The sequence below is a fragment of the Acanthochromis polyacanthus genome, chromosome 18, assembly GCF_021347895.1.
Source record: "Acanthochromis polyacanthus isolate Apoly-LR-REF ecotype Palm Island chromosome 18, KAUST_Apoly_ChrSc, whole genome shotgun sequence".
Lineage (NCBI taxonomy): Eukaryota > Metazoa > Chordata > Actinopteri > Pomacentridae > Acanthochromis > Acanthochromis polyacanthus.
In genome coordinates this window covers 14,338,231-14,356,160 of record NC_067130.1, presented here as the reverse complement: position 1 = coordinate 14,356,160, position 17,930 = coordinate 14,338,231, and the positions used below count along the sequence as shown (strand labels likewise).

General features: G+C 39.3%; 1 protein-coding gene across 2 annotated transcripts in view; it reads left to right on the top strand.

Moving 5' to 3' along the window:
- The window catches only part of si:dkey-34e4.1 (carboxyl-terminal PDZ ligand of neuronal nitric oxide synthase protein), a 69,188-nt gene that overhangs the window by 17,688 nt on the left and 33,570 nt on the right, over positions 1-17,930 (top strand). For both annotated transcript variants that reach the window (XR_007937411.1, XM_022219417.2), the window contains exons 3-5: positions 14,742-14,834; positions 14,973-15,031; positions 16,191-16,299. Coding sequence is in view for 1 of the 2 variants with exons in the window: in XM_022219417.2 (XP_022075109.2) it covers positions 14,742-14,834; positions 14,973-15,031; positions 16,191-16,299 (261 nt within the window). In the remaining variant the exon portion in view is untranslated. The remainder of the gene's footprint in view (positions 1-14,741; positions 14,835-14,972; positions 15,032-16,190; positions 16,300-17,930) is intronic.

Here is a 17,930-nt window from a genome sequence, read left to right as displayed (position 1 = left end):
GGCTGCTACTGTGATTGCTTTCGGTGAACAACCTTAATCAGGCATGTTAATGATTACTTGGTGTAAATATTCCAATTGAAATATATTAACTGACAAGGCAGAAGATGGCAGACATGCATGTAAAAAAAAATAGATTAGCTGTAGTACCTGGTTGTTCCACCAGGTGGATCCCCCTAGTGTTTATTTAGATGCACATACAGGTGTGTTTGTTGGTCACTTGTAAGGGTCGTTTCACTGTCTCTAAATGCTGCAAATGTGTTGATGAACTCTGCAGCACTTAGTTGTAAAAAAGGTGTCGGGCAGCTGTCTGCTTTAGCTAGCAGCCTATAGCTAATGCTACCACTAAACTGACTTTTTCAAATGCTAATATGGGTTAGCCAGCCCTTTCTGTAGTTCCTAATAGGCTGGCGACACCACACTTTCATCCTGTTATAGAGAGACAAAACATTCTGACTTCTTTGTATTTCTTTAAACCAGTCACAATCATCTTGGGTGCAACTAAGCAAAGTACTCGACTTTGGTGTTTCATCATAAAACATGTTTTGATGGAACATTTGCACACAAATAGATGAGCACAGTCATTAAAATAGTTAAAGTCTGCTTCACATGCACAATTCAAATCCTTGAGTATTTTAGTGTGGTAGGTTGTTGCCAAAGGTTTTTTGTTGTTGTTTCCCATTGCAAAGACAATTTTGGAAGAGGTAACACACAGAAAGCAGAAGGGGAAATAAGTGGCTAAGTCATTTTTCGCAGTTTTGTTTATTTTTTGATCTATTTATTGATGCTTTCTTTATCTGCTCCTAGGACTACTCAGACCTGGATGACTAGGAACCTACAAAGCGATATTTATCTACTCTTGAAATTCCTAATGTAACCAGCCTGATTTTGTCGAGACCAATATGTGTTACTAGTTAAAAAAGTTTTTGATCAGCATATGATTTAAACTAAGGGAACTTCACACCTCTCTTCCATGAGGCAGATGCTTAGTAGAGGCACGTGTATCCAAAAGTTTCAATCAGACCCCTTCATACTGTCTAACTTGCAAAGATAGATTTATTTGCACTACGTTGCGGTGCTAGACCTTCATCAGGCATTTGGGCCTAGCACCGAAATGTTGTACTAATAAATTTTGTCTTTGGAAGTCAGACAGCGTGCAGGAGCCTGATTGTAAATTTGCCAGCATATGGGAAGAGAACCACTGTAATTTATTCATTTAAGCAATTAATGGATTATTGATTGCTAATTTGGCTGCCTACAGGTTAAGGAAATTGCCCCTAATTATAACCCTAATCCCAGATACAATCAGATTTTCACACTTTCCAGTTCTAAAGTATAGTATGTATAATTGTAAAGACAAGCTAAAGCTATTTAAGTCATAGTCTTATTATGTATTAATTTTGTCCACTTTCCCTTTACAAACCCACCACTGAGTACACTGAAGACATACAATTTCAATGAAACCCACCCAACTCAAGATGTGTAAGTGCCTCTCACCACAACTATTCATTGGAGCTACAGATTTGCATTTACTGGAAACACTACTGTGTCTTATTGGAATAATAAGGATTGGAATGACGTTTATCTGTCCTGAAAATGCATGTTGGTGCAGTTCTCCTCTTCCTCCATGTGTATGGATGTCAGGACATGTCTGATTTTTCCTTTATAACAACATGTTGAATCTTATCTGAGTTCTTTCATCTGCAGCATAGACGAGATTCTAACAAAGTGTTGCATCACTTTGGATGTGGGGTTTTCAGACTTTTGAAATAATGTAATTAACAACCTCACTTCTGACTTCACCTTCTGCTTGTTTGTCATTGAGAGTAAGTGTTTGGCATGCTTAGGTTGTTCCTTTGTATTTCTTCATGTCCCATGTGACTAACCCTGAGTAGCTGCCGTCAGCGCTCTGGGACTGGCTGTCCTTTCACTGTGCCTGTCAGGGACTCACTCAAGCGTGGGTCCGTTCTCACTCCAAGGGCACTAACGCTCGAGTAGTGCCTGCCTGGGCCCGCACCGGAGCTTAGCTGCTTCCTCTGACAAGCCGGCTTCAGGTGCAGTAGATTCCTGTCCAGCGGTACGCACATGCAACATCAGGCTCGCTGTTTTCTATGCGGGGCAGGTCTCTGTCCCGACCTTGCTGCTTTATATTGCGACGGAAGAACGTTGCGATGATCAGTCACGTACTTGTATGTTGTATCGGCTGCCCAGAGTTCAGGGGCTTTGATTCTTTATCTGCCTCTGTGCCGTCGTATTAACACAGGCCATGATTGATCAATTCTGTCTGTCAGCCACTATAAACAGACTTGCAGTGTCAGTAATGAAAGTCATTTATCTCAAAAAGTCACAGCTGTAGCTCCCAGATGGAGCTGGTGCAGCGTCAATGGCAGCTGTGGATGCTTGTCTGTGTTTTCTGAGACTGTCACTGAAATTTAGAACAGAGTTAAAGGAAATTACAGTGAAAGCACAACAGCAACACAGTCCTTCAATCAACATTCCTACAAACCATACTAAAATTTATTTCATAATGAAAGCCCCAGTTATTCTACACCCTTGCAGTAAGTTCCAGCCTTGCGTGTAACCATGCTGTCATGGAGAAGCCCCCATTAAGCAGGCCGTTAAGCAGGCTCTTTTAGCACCCTTTCTCCCTTGGGGGAAGAAGACTGCTGCTGCTCACTGGAGGCTGCCAGCAGACTGAAGCCTATGAGTCTAATCCATGATATCTGCATGTCGGTACAGTCAACAGCAGGCAACACACAAACACACACTTACACATAACACAGGCCCAGTGCAGAAAAACTAATTACAGCTGCCATGATTGATGGCATAAGTGATATTGTCAGTGGTGAAATTGTATCGACATCAATTTTATTAACCAATGCATATTTTTCTAAACTTAAGTTCAATATATTAAATGTTTTTCTTAAGTTTCATTAAGTGATTGTTGGGCCATGGTGACGTTTTTGGCTCCAGTCGCTGGTCAGCTGCAGTCAACACTACACTTTTAGACAATGGCGACTGCAGCAGAGGCTGAGTCGGTTCAGTGTAAAAGTTGCCAAAGACCCCTGGCTCCGAAAGACTGGAAGTACTTCAAATGATCACTGGACTCAAAAGTGGTTTGGACACTGTGCAGACTTGGGTGGCAGAGCACAGCAGCACAGTGGGTTTGAGTTATTCAGCACAGGGACACTTTACATGTGTTACCTTCTCTCTTGCTCTCTGTGCTCATATGCTGCATTTTATTACCGCCAAATTCCCAATAAAGCTGTTCTTTTTTACATATTTTTTGGTTTGTGTTTATCAGAAAACAAAATGAATGTAAAATAGTAACTGAAATGTGGATTATTAAGACTACATATAAACTCACTCACAGGCTGCTACTCTGCACCACTAAAATCCTTTTTTATAATCCTTACATCGTCTGACAAATAACAACACTAAAGACAAAGAATATTTAATGAATTAATATAATTTATTTGCTATATTTTCAGAAAATCCTAAACAACTTCACAGAAGGGAGAAAATGAGTCGCTTTGGTCTTTCAGTGGTTTTACAATATCCATCATGTTTATGTTGTACTTTGTTCGACATAAAGACCATCCTTTTTCACTTTGTTAATGAACACAAGAGAGATTGGAATTTCTTTTTAGTGTTTTTTGCATTTCTACCTGAGTATTGATTTAATTAACAAGGCCTCTTTTTTAGTTATTGCTATCAAGATGGAGTTGCCAGATTAACTGTATAGTTTTGCACTTAAATATATAACCTTCCATTTCACAGTGTGGTACATTGTTAAACGACATGCAATTTGTTCAAATAAAATGAAAATAAACAAAATCATCATTTTACTGTCATTTAGGCTTGAAGAGTAATTTGCAGAATAGTCAGAAAATGAATCGATACTGAAATAGTCTTTAATGGCATTAGCCCTTAAACAAACTCCCCTCTGTTTGTGATGCAGGCCAAGGTCATCGTCCATGGCGACCGTTGAAGTAATTACTCTCTGATACACACTCCTGCTGACTAATGATGAGGCTTGCCAGTTTACTCTAAAGGTTTGGGCATCTTCTCTGCCGTCATGGGAGTCACTCCGTCCTCCCTGTCTGGCCACGAGGCTCAGAGGCCTGATGGAAAATATCTCCCATAGAGACTGTAGTAGAGCAGCTGTGATTAAAGCTCCTTTTTTTTCTTTTTTCTTTGTTAAACTAATAGAACATCAAAAGATGCAGTTGTTCAGTGATTTCCTTCTAAAAAAAAAATGCTCTCGCAGTTTGACCATGCGTGAAATGTATTTGCTAACTCTAATTTAAATTGTTTCCGAGGACTTTCATTTCCAAGAAATCTATTTTCGCACTGAAGGCCAGGCTGTTGGGCAGCTGTTGTGTTTCTCGGCTCTGTTCTGCTCCCAACAGTCACCTCATTGTATACGGGATTGGGGGGGGGGGAAAGGCAGCGAAATTCCTTGGAACTCCCCAAATCCTGGGAATTATAATGAAAGGGTTGCTAGGTTGCGAATGCGATCTATAGTGCCTATTGTGGACTGCTGTATGGATTCAATGGTACAACAGAGAGCATCAGTGACCCACAATGCAACCCACATTCCTCTGCTTTTCAAGATTTTTGGAGGAGACTGGGGGTTGCCCTTAATTTCTTATTCCATGATTTGGTTTGGAAAACCTAAATCCTGCTCATTTATCCAGTCTAAAAATATCTATTACCAGCAGGCGAAAAACATATTTCACAACTTTTCTTTTAAATCTCTCTGATATAAGACTTTCAGGCATGAACCAAATAACATTGACTGTGGGACGCATTGGCCTTTCATTAAGAGGTTTTTGGCAGGTACCATTTAGTTCCTCGAGGTTTATTTACAGCATCTGCAGTATAATTATTTCCCCATAATGACTGGGACGCCTGCTCCTTGAACTGCAGTCTCTCGAGAAAAAGGATGTCAGTGAGATCTTGACCTGAGTTTTGGGAAGATGAAACTGTCTTTTTCTTTGTAAGTGGGTAATTTATATTTAAGTCTTCCCAGTGCTACCTAAATGTGTCTCTTTACAATTTAAAGCTGTGGTAGGCAGTATTTTTTTGAAAGCATCAGGAATAAATTCCACACTAATCTTTCAGAATATTGTAATTCAATTAGTCTGAGAGTAAACTAGACCTCTGCTTCTTTTTTGGCTCCATTTTCAGGTTTTAAAATATCTAGCCAGTGACGGGGTTTTAGCCAATTGAAGATCCTTTCACCCAGAGCAGGTGAGATGATGTCAATGAAACTACGTCCACAGTGTAAGCAGGGTGAAGATGAAAGCAGAGTTTGAAACCTAGGTGACGCCATTAATGAATTTTGACTTGCAGCTTGACGATCCTTGTCCCTTTAAAGTCTGTGCTCATCGGGTGGGAGGAATTCAGAGCAGAGAGGAGTTAGGGGATGCGTGAAGATGGTGGTAGGTTTTCAAATTCTGGCATTTTTGCTTCATTTTAGTTTTTTCATTTTCAGATGTCAGCTTTAAAGAATACTCTTAACGTTTTAGAAAATGCATTCTCGTGCCAATCTTAGTTTGGAATCAAGACTGGAAGCGAGTGAAAACAGCTAGCCTTGCTGTGTTAAAACATTAAAAACCTCAAAAATTCATTTCAACATCCCAACTTGTTTTTACATTTTGACTTTAGTTTGGATTTTACAAACGGATGCAATGTGTTAACTGGTAAAGTCTATAGATGCTAGTAAGCAAATAGTTGTTTATGAGTTTGTTCATGCAACCAAATGTCATGTTTTCATGATGTGTTTTAATGGTGTCTGCTTCTGTTGCATTTAAATGAAACTGTCACACATTTTGTTGAGCAATTTCCTGATTGTTATTGATGTATTGCTGCTATTTATCTCTATCACTTTATCATCCAGGCCAAAGTTAGATTGCACATACTTGATTATCCATGCCAGCGCCGAATTCTATTGTCCTGCTCGGATATTAACAATAAAAACCGACTCCCCTGGTTTGATCTTTTGTTATGTTTGACTGTTTTAAAGCAGCTGACACAGGATTTATAACACTGGACTCAAACGTTCTGCAGAGAAACACTTTTCCCTTCCTCATTTTGTGCACATAGCAACAGCCGTCACTGTTCTGTCTGACACTTTCATAATAGATTGCAGGGAGGAACGCTGACTGAAATTTGTTACGCTGTCTGGGAAGACTGATGAGTCTGACGGCTTAAATGCACACATCCAGACTGAGAAAGATTTGAAATAAATGCCCTCAGTCGGTTTGCTTTAAGCTTGTAGATTCCTGTAGCGCTACAACAGCCTCCGTCAGCATTGTAGGCAGAGTTTTTAGACGGAGAGAGATCATCTTAGAACCGAAAGCATATGTTCTTTGCATGGAAGTTCAATCCATATAATAACTATCGATTTTTCATCAGAAGTCATGTATTTGTCATAAAATCTGGCTTTTCCGAATTCCTCAAACATACTTCATAAAGTTTCTGAAGCTGTAACAGCAGCCTAAATTAAGCCAAGCTCCTCCTTGAAATATTATCATGCCTCACTGAGAGTTTTCTAACCTGACATCCTGGGGCCTTGGGGAACTTGTGTCTTGGGCTTTTAATTGTTTGTTCTGTTGTTGACACTGGGAAAAGAATAACAATGCAAGTGCATTAAAATCCTGAATATTTCAAAACACTTTGCACTTAAGCAAGGAAAGTATAAAAATTTCATACTTTGGATGAAGTTGCAAAATCCCACTTTGCTTCACCAGAATGCTGGCATGAACTGTGAATTTTAAAGGAGACCTGTGAGTGTTCTGACACCGCTGTGCAAGTAAAGGTAGTTAGCTGTCTTTGCTCGTGTTTACTGCAGAATAAGACTCTACTTGTGGTATTGACAGGAGGGAGGTGCACCCATTTGTCCTTAAATTAGTCATTAAGTTTAAGGTGTCATTTACTTTTTGACAAATACATGGCAGTTATTTCAGAAGATGGTCTTGTGGGTGATGTTGGTGTGATGGAGGTCTAGTAGGCTTTTGTTGTTGGATGCAAGCATCTGTCTCTGTTGTATGAATGTGAGACGGTTACCAGCAGCACAGAATCACCAACATTTAGGCTTATTTTGACACCATAAAATGGCAAAATAAGCCTACATTTTAGCATAGCATTTATCTAAATGTTGCGTTTGCTGCTCCAGAAGAGAAAATAAAGGCCTGCCTCATACAAAGTTACAACTGTGTCTCCCTGCCCCTCCTAATCACTGATGAACTGGTGCAGATGGTAAGGTTAATTACACTCAACAAAAATATAAATGCAACAGTTTTGTTTTTGCTCCCATTTTTTATGAGATGAACTCAAAGATCTAAAACTTTTTTCACATACACAATATTTCCATTTCTCTCAAATATTGTTCACAAATCTGTCTAAATCTGTCTAAAGCCTTACACTGCCCACAATAAAAGGCCACTGTGGCTGGTCTCAGACAATCTTGGAGGTGAACATGCTGGATGTGGAGGTCCTGGGCTGGTGTGGTTACACGTGGTCTGCGGTTGTGAGGCTGGTTGGATGTACTGCCAAATTCTCTGAAACGCCATCTCCAAAGGCTGCACCTTTCAGAGGGGCCTTTTATTGTGGGCAGTCTAAGGCACACCTGTGCACTAATCATGGTGTCTAATCAGCATCTTGATATGGCACACCTGTGAGGTGGGATGGATTATCTCAGCAAAGGAGAAGTGCTCACTATCACAGATTTAGACAGATTTGTGAACAATATTTGAGAGAAATGGTGATATTGTGTATGTGGAAAAAGTTTTAGATCTTTGAGTTCGTCTCATAAAAAATGGGAGCAAAAACAAAAGTGTTGCGTTTATATTTTTGTTGAGTGTATTAGCCATGAGCCAGGCTACAATGAAGATACTTCTACACAATGACGAGTGACTTCTGGGATTCTCTGATTCTTACTGTAGCACTTTCAGCTGATCAAACTTTTCATGTTTTCGTTTTTCATAGGACTGAATGATTATGATCAAAATGCTAATCGGGTTTATTTTCATCAATGTTCAGATCAGGATTGCTTATCAGAATTATTCACTGATGTTAAGAACAAAATATTTTCGAATCAAATTGTACCCAATACACCTCACTTGCTGAACATTTTATCAACTGACAGTGCACTTTACCAATGTTCTGTAAATTCCTCACATGCAAGCTACAGATGCTAGCTACACGGCTGTGCACTGAGAAGCCTCTAGTCTCCACTTAGTTACCACAGCACAGCCACTTAAACAGCTGTGTGAAGAAAAATTAACTCAGAAAAGAGTGACACAAAAGGCGCTGTGATGCCAGATTCACTCAGATTCAAGCAAGTGACTGTATCTACACGAACTGTTTGCTATTAATGGAGTTTCTATGAGTGGAGTGCATTTTCAACATCAATATTGCAGTCAGTCATGTTAATTTAATTGTGAGAAGCCATGGTTGTGATTAATATTTGGTCCATTGTGCAGCAGCAGGTTTTGGCACAAAGGTTTGTACATTTGTGCTTCTCTGAGGATGATTTCCTGTGTCTGAATGAACTAAGCGATTCACATGCGGTTTTGACTCATTTCCATCAAATTTGGTACACAAATTCTTGTTCATGTTCAGAATGAATTATATTAACTCTGGTGGTCTCTTCATTTTTAATTCCGTGCCAACATCAGATTAAAATTTCAGTTTGTGAAGTTCTGTTTTAGAACCAAACACCAGCTTCAGCCTGAGTTGTGTTATATCAGCAGGCTGCACTATGACTGTGAACACGGTAAACATTACACCTGCTATCCCACCTACATTGTTGTAGTCTTGTTTTTTGCACTCATGCTCATTACTAGATTGATGTTGCCACTGAACCTTTATCTCTTTTCTGGCAGGTTGATCCTCAAAATCATTGTACGGCTCAGTCACCTTTCTTTGAATGACTTCATCTCAGTCTGAGCTACAAAGAACAAACCAGATTCTCGGCTGGGTTTTGCACAAGGTTCATAAGAATACTGCCATAGAGACAAATTTATTTCAACACCTGTTTCACATTTGGACTCTTTCCTTTCATCTCACCGCCACACCACTTTACTTTGCAGCTTGATCTTGTTTCCGTTCCTGCTCTTTAAACCATGGCCTGACGTCTCTCTCTGTCTCACCGATGGGTTTCCTTTTTCTCCCTCTCCAAACCTATTCTCTATTTAATCAGCTCTCTCAGGACTCAGTTCTGTATAATTAGAGACTGAAACTTTAATCACCATGGATCCAGGGCAGGGAGAGCAGGGCATTTTCATGAGCAGGAAATTTTAATGAAAGAAAAGTACAACATGGAAATGAGTGACAAAAATTACTTCATTAAAGTCATGACAATTATTTACCGTCAGTCTGCGCAGACTTTTATAAACAGTGTGGACATATCCTGGCTCCACTTCAGACAAATAGAACCCAAAGAATCTCATAGTCATCTGGTAGGTCTTGACTCTTTAACACTCAGTTAATTGTTCGATGGCAGCATTGTTTAGCTGGATTAAAAGGTCACAGTTTCCAGGAGGTCCTTATATAAAGACAGCTACTTCTTCTTCACCTCCTTCTGTCTCCTCTCATCTCTTCACCTCTGCTACCATCCTCTCTATCCTATTTTACAGTCCTCCTACCCTTCATTGTCTCTATGCTGGCATTTACTTTGCACTCTAATTCTCTTCTCTCCTCCTTTTTGTTACTTGCTCAGTTGGCTGAAGACCATTCACTTTTGCTATACCGTATATTACAATTTTTGGCAGACTGTGCTGGTAAATGACTGGACACTCATTGTGTTCTGGGAAACTCTGCCAGCTTCAGTGGGAAGTGCCGCCTACTTTGTCGGCAGCAGATTTGAAAAAACAAAAGTCTAAACTTTTTTATGAACACAAGACTGACAATTGTACTTGAAACAGGAAAGAGAATGTGGCATAAATGAGTCCATGCTTGGGCTTGTGGCCTGTTTATTACTACTGAACCGTGGCTATAATCAATATTTGTAATCAGAATGATAAGAATAATGTTAAAAATAGTGATTATATTTTTTCAGAGGTTTCAGAAGCTCTACAAAAGCCACTACATGCTCAGCTAGTTAGGTGGCCGTGCACAGAGAGGCCTCTCGTCTCCACTCAGTTACTGCAGCACAGCAACTCGTGTGACCAAAATTTGCCTTGAAAAGGAGTGAAATAAAGTGATTTAATGTCAGATTCACCCAAGTGAAAAGCAAATCCTTTTATCTGCATGGGGTGTTTTCTGTGAGAGGTGTTCCTATGAGCGGATTGCATTTTAGTCATCAATAAAGTCATTTATGTTCATTTTATTGCTTTAAAGACCAAAACAGTTGATGGAGTCCAAAAATGGGGCTAAAAGATGAATAAATATTTGACTTGAATTCATCAGGTGAACACAAACACAACTCCATCAGTTCATTAAGTTTGCAGTATCAGGTTCTGTTTTTGTAGTAATGCAGCAGCCACCATAAGCAGCACTTCCAAATATCCTAACCTTGAATTTTGCTTTGCATCTCTTTGAGGTATTCTGCTGCCAAGCAAAAAGTTCACAGGTGATAGTGGAGGCACAAAAAGGGAAAGGTCAATCGTGTTGTTTACCTTTGTCAAATAATGTGTAACACCAGGTTGCTATTAAGCAACACATCCTTTTGTTTGGATTACAATGGCAAATCAATCAATTACTGCCTATTTTTCAACTTCGTCTTTAGCAAAAGTAACATTTCAAATTTTATTCCTTAAATGTGTTGTGGTGCTATTCTTTCTCCATGTATATTTCATTTTGATGTCACCATTAATGACAGATAAAATTGTTTAGATTACCGCACATAAACAGGTTCTTCAGCCTTGATTTATTTATTTCGTCATTATTGCACAAGTCAGATACAACCCCCACATCTGTCCATTGCTTCATATGTGATGTGTTGTGTGTTCAGGTTTTTGTGTTCTGCACCATCCAGACAAGAAAATAATTTGCTGGAGAGGAGTCTTTCCATTTGTTGAACTGTTAATAGCAAAGCTGTTTCAGAGCGATGAAACCAGCCATTTAATTGACTACAAGTGAATTAATTAATTACTGTTGAATTTATATTCCACTTTGGTTCACCCACATGCACTTCACGCTGCTGCACCTACGTGAACCAAAATAGCAGGCGCATTCGGAAACGCCCACACAGTCTGAACACCCGAGACCGCTCGCTCTGCACTTGTGATTGTGTTTGCACAGTTAAAATCAGGCTCATGAACCGAAATGGTGATAATACATGAATGCTGCATTCATTAGTTGTTTCAATTCTGCCTAAGTGACCAAAAACATCTGCTTTTTCATGATTTAAGATAAACTAATCACACAATTCCATTTTTTGGATTGTTCATGTAAAGTAAATTATTAGAATAGTAAGAGATTGTGGGAAATACACTTATTTGCTTTCTTGCTTTGAGTACAATTAGAAGATGGGGTTGCTCAAACCTGTACAATCAATATGAACCGACAACTAGCAGTTGGCTTGGCATAAAGACTAGCAGTTAAACTGGTGCAACAAAATCAGCTAAATAACATGCACCTGAAAGCCATGTATCTCAAGCCATAGAAGCACAATTTTGTATTTTACTCTGGTTTATTTTCAGATTTAGCAAAAAGTAAAATATGCCGATTAGCGAGCTTTATAGGTGCTGCTCGGCTGCTTTTTGTTTAGATGGAGCAGATGAGCTCAGGCTTCCTCCTGTTTTCAGTTTTTATTGCTAAGCTAAACTAACTGCTTACTAGCAGCAGTTTCATATTTTACAGATAGACATGAGTTTCATATCAATCTGCTTATTAAACACACAAGAAAGCAAATTAGCTTTTTTTTCCCAAAAATGAGCTATTCGTTTTAACATGTATTGAACAGTTAAGACTATATTTCACTGCTGCTGACTGGCATCTCACATAGCTGCTGTATTTGACCTTGTGGAGGCCTCAGTGTGAAACCAGCTCAAAGGCTCAAGAATCAGCCACTTGAATCTGTGGCCTGAGCTGACTGTGGCCCGCTTCTCCCACTGTAGGCTTCACTAGCTACTAGCTAGAAAGAGTAGAAATCTGCTTCATGTTTAAAGGGGACGCTGATTTGAGTTGACAGGTCAGACTTGCTAAGTTTCTTTAGCTGAGCGCTTGGCCAGCTGACGAGGTGGAAACATGTTCGTCACTCAGTGCATACGCAGCTGTTGTGTACCACTCAGTGAACAGAATGGAGACAAACCCACATCCTGGGCCTTTTACTTAGATGATGTTGTTTAATTTAGCGGGCCGCTTTGTGTCCTGAGAAGCTGAGGCTCAGCTGTGGGTGGCCATAATTGTACTGTTCTGGATCTGTATTTAAAACCTTTATCAAATAGCCACAACATTAAAACTACAGACAGGTGAAGTTAGAATTGATCTTCTTGTTGCAGTACAATGCTCTGCTGGGAACCTTTGGTCTTAGCTTTGTTGTAGATCTTAGCACCCTCCTCTGCAGCACATGATTGCAAGAACTAGTCAGGAATGGCTCAAGAAACACAACAAAGAGCCCAAGACCTTCAAACTCCCCAGATCCCAATCTGGTCCAGCATCCATTTTTATGTCCTGGGACATGCAAAATCTTTGTGGCTGATTGTTGAACCTTAGTCAAGGTGAACTGAGGCAGGTTTCTCTTTGCCGCTGTCCTTTCTCTCCGGTTGGAGAGCTTCAAAGAGGATTTTTAGTAGGGTAAAAATGTTCAGAACTCTTACTGTGTGCCGTCAAGCTATTAAAAATGCTAATATATTAAAGTGCACTGCAGATCATGTTTTAATGCTGATAGATTGCGCCCTCATTTCTGTCACTGTGCCAAAGCAGGATATCTACCTACACTAAAGAGGCTAAAGTGCTATGTAAGAGTATGTGTGCGCAGTGTAACTGTACATCAGAGCATAAGCTTGTACATTGAGGTGAAAGAGGAAGTCAGTCAAATGTCTTAGTTTAAAGAGAATTAATCTGCAACAATTTAGTTAAATGATTATGGGTTTAATGGTAAATTTCTAATAAAAACTTAACAAAATTTTGCTGATTTCATCCTTGTCAGTGTTAAGATTTCTTGTTATTCTTTGTCTTAAAGGGAGTGTATTTGTATTTAAAATATTTAAACAAGGATTTAACTAAATATTTTCCATATTTCTAGCTCAAATATTTACCAATCAAAAGTATTTCTGCAGATTAGTTGGTGATGTCAAACAGAAAGCTTTTCTTTGGTGAAATACCTGAGCAGAGTGAGATTCTGCTGCTCACAGTAGCCTTTTCTTTTTTTCATCAGAAATAATTCATCTTCTTATTTGGACAAATATGGAGCAGAAGAATAAACCGTTCTAAGGCAAATCATCCTGTTCAATTTGAGCAAAGGACAAGTGCGAGAAAAGCATCAGATGTGCACTGAAAGGGAAAATATAAAGTATGTGCTGAACATACTGGCAACATTTAATCAGCTGTGATGTACCACCAAAACCATCACCACCACAGCTAAATAAAACCACCAAGTTACTCAGAAAACTGGCAAAACTAGTGCAGTGCAAACTGTCACAGACAGGATAGGATCAGTTAAGGTGGATGTTACTGTCGGTGCTTAAATTTTGATAAAAGACCCCAAAACTGGATACTGTTTAGCCAGATAACTCAGTGTTTCACTTCCTGAGGTCACCAAAAATACACCCGCTAAGTCTGAAGGGAATCAAATTTACGATTGTAAAGATATTCAAAAAGCACACTAACTCAGACCAATAGAGATTCCTGCTGTTTTTTAGTGAGATCAGGGACAAATCATTGAGGAACTCCGAGAGCAGATAAAATACTCAGCATCGAGGCTTGATTTTGATTGATGAGATAAATTTCGTATATTCTTCAGGCTCATTTATAAACCAATCAAGTTCACTTTTGGATCTTCCCGTTGGCTCTAGAGCTGATTGTTTCAGACAATTAGAGATCAGTGGAGTGAGACAGGGAAAAGAGCATTTTAGGATGTTAAACAGGGATGGAGTTGAGATAAGAGGAAGACTCTCAGCTTCTTTATTGAAGAAATATGAGAAAATGATCAAAACAATTATGTTTTTAAATTATTATGTCTTGGAGAAATAGGGTGGACAAAGAACAGACCATATTTTCCTTTCTTCTGAGTGGTTTGTGAACTCTTGCGTGACTGTGATTCATTTATCATGTTTTTTTTAGGTATACTACTGTTCATAAGTTTGGTGTTGCCCAGACAGTTTAATGTTTTCATGAAAACTCACACTTTTATTCATGTTCTGACATAATTACACAAGGGTTTTCTAATCATCAATTAGCCTTTCAACATCATTAGCTAACACAATGTAGATTTCCAACTAGAATAGTCATTTACCACATTAACAATGTCTAGACTGGATTTCTGATTAATTAAATGTTTTCTTCATTGGAAAAAACTGCTTTTCTTTCAAAAATAAAACATTTCTAAATGACCCCAAACCTTTGAACGGTAGTGTATGTATAATCACCTGCAAGCTAATCCTCTCAGTTAAGCCACAGACCTGCAATGTAAAAGCTGAACTTACTTTCATGCAGTGTAGTGGTTCCTTCAATCTATGGCATCTTTTGCAGTTTTATGACTTTAACCCCTTTCAACTTTCACACACAAATATAAGACGCTGTTAATATGCGTAATTGATAGAATTTTCTTCTTTTTATGTGCTTTTTAGTATGAATTCAAGGCCAAGAACATCAAGAAGAAGAAGGTCAGCATTGTGGTGTCTGTGGACGGGGTCAAGGTGATGCTGAGGAAGAAACAGAAGGTAAGTCACAAGTGGTAAATGAATAAAATGTGAAATATTTGGCTGTCTCCAGAAGATTTCCGCCATTAGTACACAAGTAAGAATAGAGCTGTAAGTTCTTCGTGTGTGCCTAATGGTGATCATTTGTTTCATCCACAGAGAAAAGAATGGACGTGGGACGAGAGCAAAATGCTGATCATGCACGATCCAATATACAGGTCGGTTCCATTGCTCAAACTCTCTCCTCTTCATATCTAAAATACATATTAAATCTCACCATCCTTGCTCCTTGTCTCGGGGGATAAAACTGTCAGATATTCAGCCTAGTGTGTCCTTTTTCGTCTGCATGTGCACGTTAGCTTTACCCAAAGTAATTACTGTGAGCGTTCTGCAGATAATACGTAACATATGCCTCTCAGTGGAAATTATGTACATCCTTCAGCTCAGCCTCTGCGGATGAAGCCGAGGCGTGCTCAGGTCCCCACATAGGCTTTACTGTACAGAACTAATGAGTTGGATGTGCTATATGTGCCAAATGCAGTTACTTTCATAATGAATAATCTATAGCTTGTGCATGTAAGTGGTAGAGCATGTGTTGAAAGTATGCAGTTTTCTCTCAGATTGTATTTGTGAATGGGTGTTTGCAGACCAAGTGCGCAATTATGTTTCAAGTTTGACAAAATGTCTCTCATGTGTGACTAAAGAAAAGGCGTTCATTAAGGCTCCAGCATCCGAACATCTTGTCTGGTTGCATGCTGATGCTCTTCAACCAGTCGTGAATGGATACATGCACTGCAAAGCAACTAAGAGCAATTTAAATGTAAAGTGTCAAAATCGCAATACCTGTCAGATCCAGCGCACCAGCCTTGTGTGCACTTGAGAGACTTGTGCGTCTGTTTGTAAATTATGAATAAATCTGTGGGAGGATCTCATTTAGCAAGCCCACGCTTCATCAAGGGACTGTGTGTGTTAAACCTAATTATCCTCGCTTGTGTTTCTGTGCATGTGAGCGTGTGTGTCAGCAGTGGATGGCTATAATTTGTTTGCCTGATTCCCAGTGGGGACATTTTACAGCAGCGGAGCTACAGATGGAGATGAAGCCTTGACCCTTTGCTTTGCCAGTTTACCACAGAGAGTGGTAGTGTAGGGTTTCTGGCAAGGACAGAAGCAGACGGGACAGCATGTTTGTAGAGTAGAAAACACGATTGTGTAACAGTGTAGTAGGATGTGTTTATATAAAGCAATATACTGTAATTAATTCACATTGGAATGGTTGTTTCTCTCAGATTTATATACCTAATTAGGGGTGAAGAACCTGGTGAGTCATTTTGAAATGGTTTGAAATGGAGCGTTTAAATTTGCTGTCATGTTTTCCAGGATTTTCTACGTCTCTCATGACTCCCAAGACTTGAAGATCTTCAGCTATATTGCAAGAGATGGCTCCAGTAACTCCTTCAGATGTAACGTCTTCAAATCAAAGAAGAAGGTAGAGTTTGACCTTCAAACTATGATGATGATGATGATGACTATGGTGATGGTTTGATACATGTAGTTGCTTTTCTTCTGAGGGTTGGATGATAAGATGGACATCACTCATGTCTAGATACTAAACATGAAGCTACAGGCAGCTGAGAGTTAGCTTAGCTTAGCATAAAACGGACAGGAGCAAATATGTCTCCCTTCCAGGTAAAAAAGATAACAATCCTGATGAAAAGTGGCCCGCTGAATACTGAAAGTGTGGCTGTTTGCTTTCTGTGTTTTTCATTTTTATCTTTTATTTATATTAGTTAACTTTCTGATTATCTCAGCTCAGTTAATCGATTGTGATTTTAAATTTGATCCAGTTTCCGCCAGCTTTAGTTAATATTCGGTGGCTTAGCAGACCTACAGGCTGCAGTGAATACAGAACAGACGCACTCGAGGACAAGGATTACAACTGCATGTTTCACACAAGCATCTCTTTACTTTAACCTTGTTTTATGTGTCTGCGGTTTTTGCAATTTAATGCTGTCTTAGCTCAAATGTCTGTTGTTTACATATCAGTCAGCTGTAATCGTACCACAAACATGATGCTAATTGTCTCTGATCCAAGCAGGTATCCAACCATGTATGAAGGATTACTGAGACTCTCTATGTTTTCAATCCATGTAAATATATCAGCAGGAGATTTCACATGTTAACTACGCTGAAGCCTCTAAACCCCAAAACCTGCCGGAGGGTTTAAAATTCATCACCTGAAGCTACACCATTTATCAGAACGAGAAACTGTAAAAACAGAACAAATTGACAGATTTTTTGTCCTTGAATTACTAATCCTTGATGTGGCATTCTGCTTAAAAAACTTAACCAAACTTATGCTAAAAATTCTAATACACCAGGTCCTCGGTTTACGACGTCTTCAACCTACGGCATATCATGGTTACATCACCATCTCCTGTAAATTTATTCAGAAAATTTAGTTCCATCATTCTGACGTACGGCCTTTGAGAGATTGGGAACTAGTTGGCGAGTGGATTGGACGAATACGTTGCCACGCAGCGCTATATGAGGAGGACGGCTTTGTTTACATTTGCTGGCTGCACGCCACATACATCGCAGTGTGTGAGTTCCGACTTCTGGTGAAAATCGAGTTATGCTGCGCCATAGAAACGGAATTCTGACATAAGTCGAGGACCCCCTGCACTTCAACAAGGTCACAATGTTCTCTGCGTCTCTTTTAAAATTTTGCCAGAAATAAACTGTTTGCGCTACAGTTCTGATAAAAACTAAAAATTCCGAATTACTTATTGCAACCAGGAAGCCCTTATTGACTCTGCTGAAACCAACATGACAAAAATCCAGGAACTAGTTGGCTGAACTGCAGGCTGTGTTTACTCAGATAGAGACAAGTATGGAAATAAATTAAAATTGAAGTAGTAAAATACTTTTAGTATGTAGCATCAGAATTTTGCAGTCCACCTGTAGGCTCTTGGAAGGATGCTGTACGTGTTGAGTCCATTTGTTTTTTCAATTGTTCTAAAATAAATAAGTAGTTGATCTTTCGGGGTTTTATATTTTTTAGTATTCACGGCTTTCTAACTGTATTATTTTGCCCAAAAACATCTTTGTGCTCTCTTT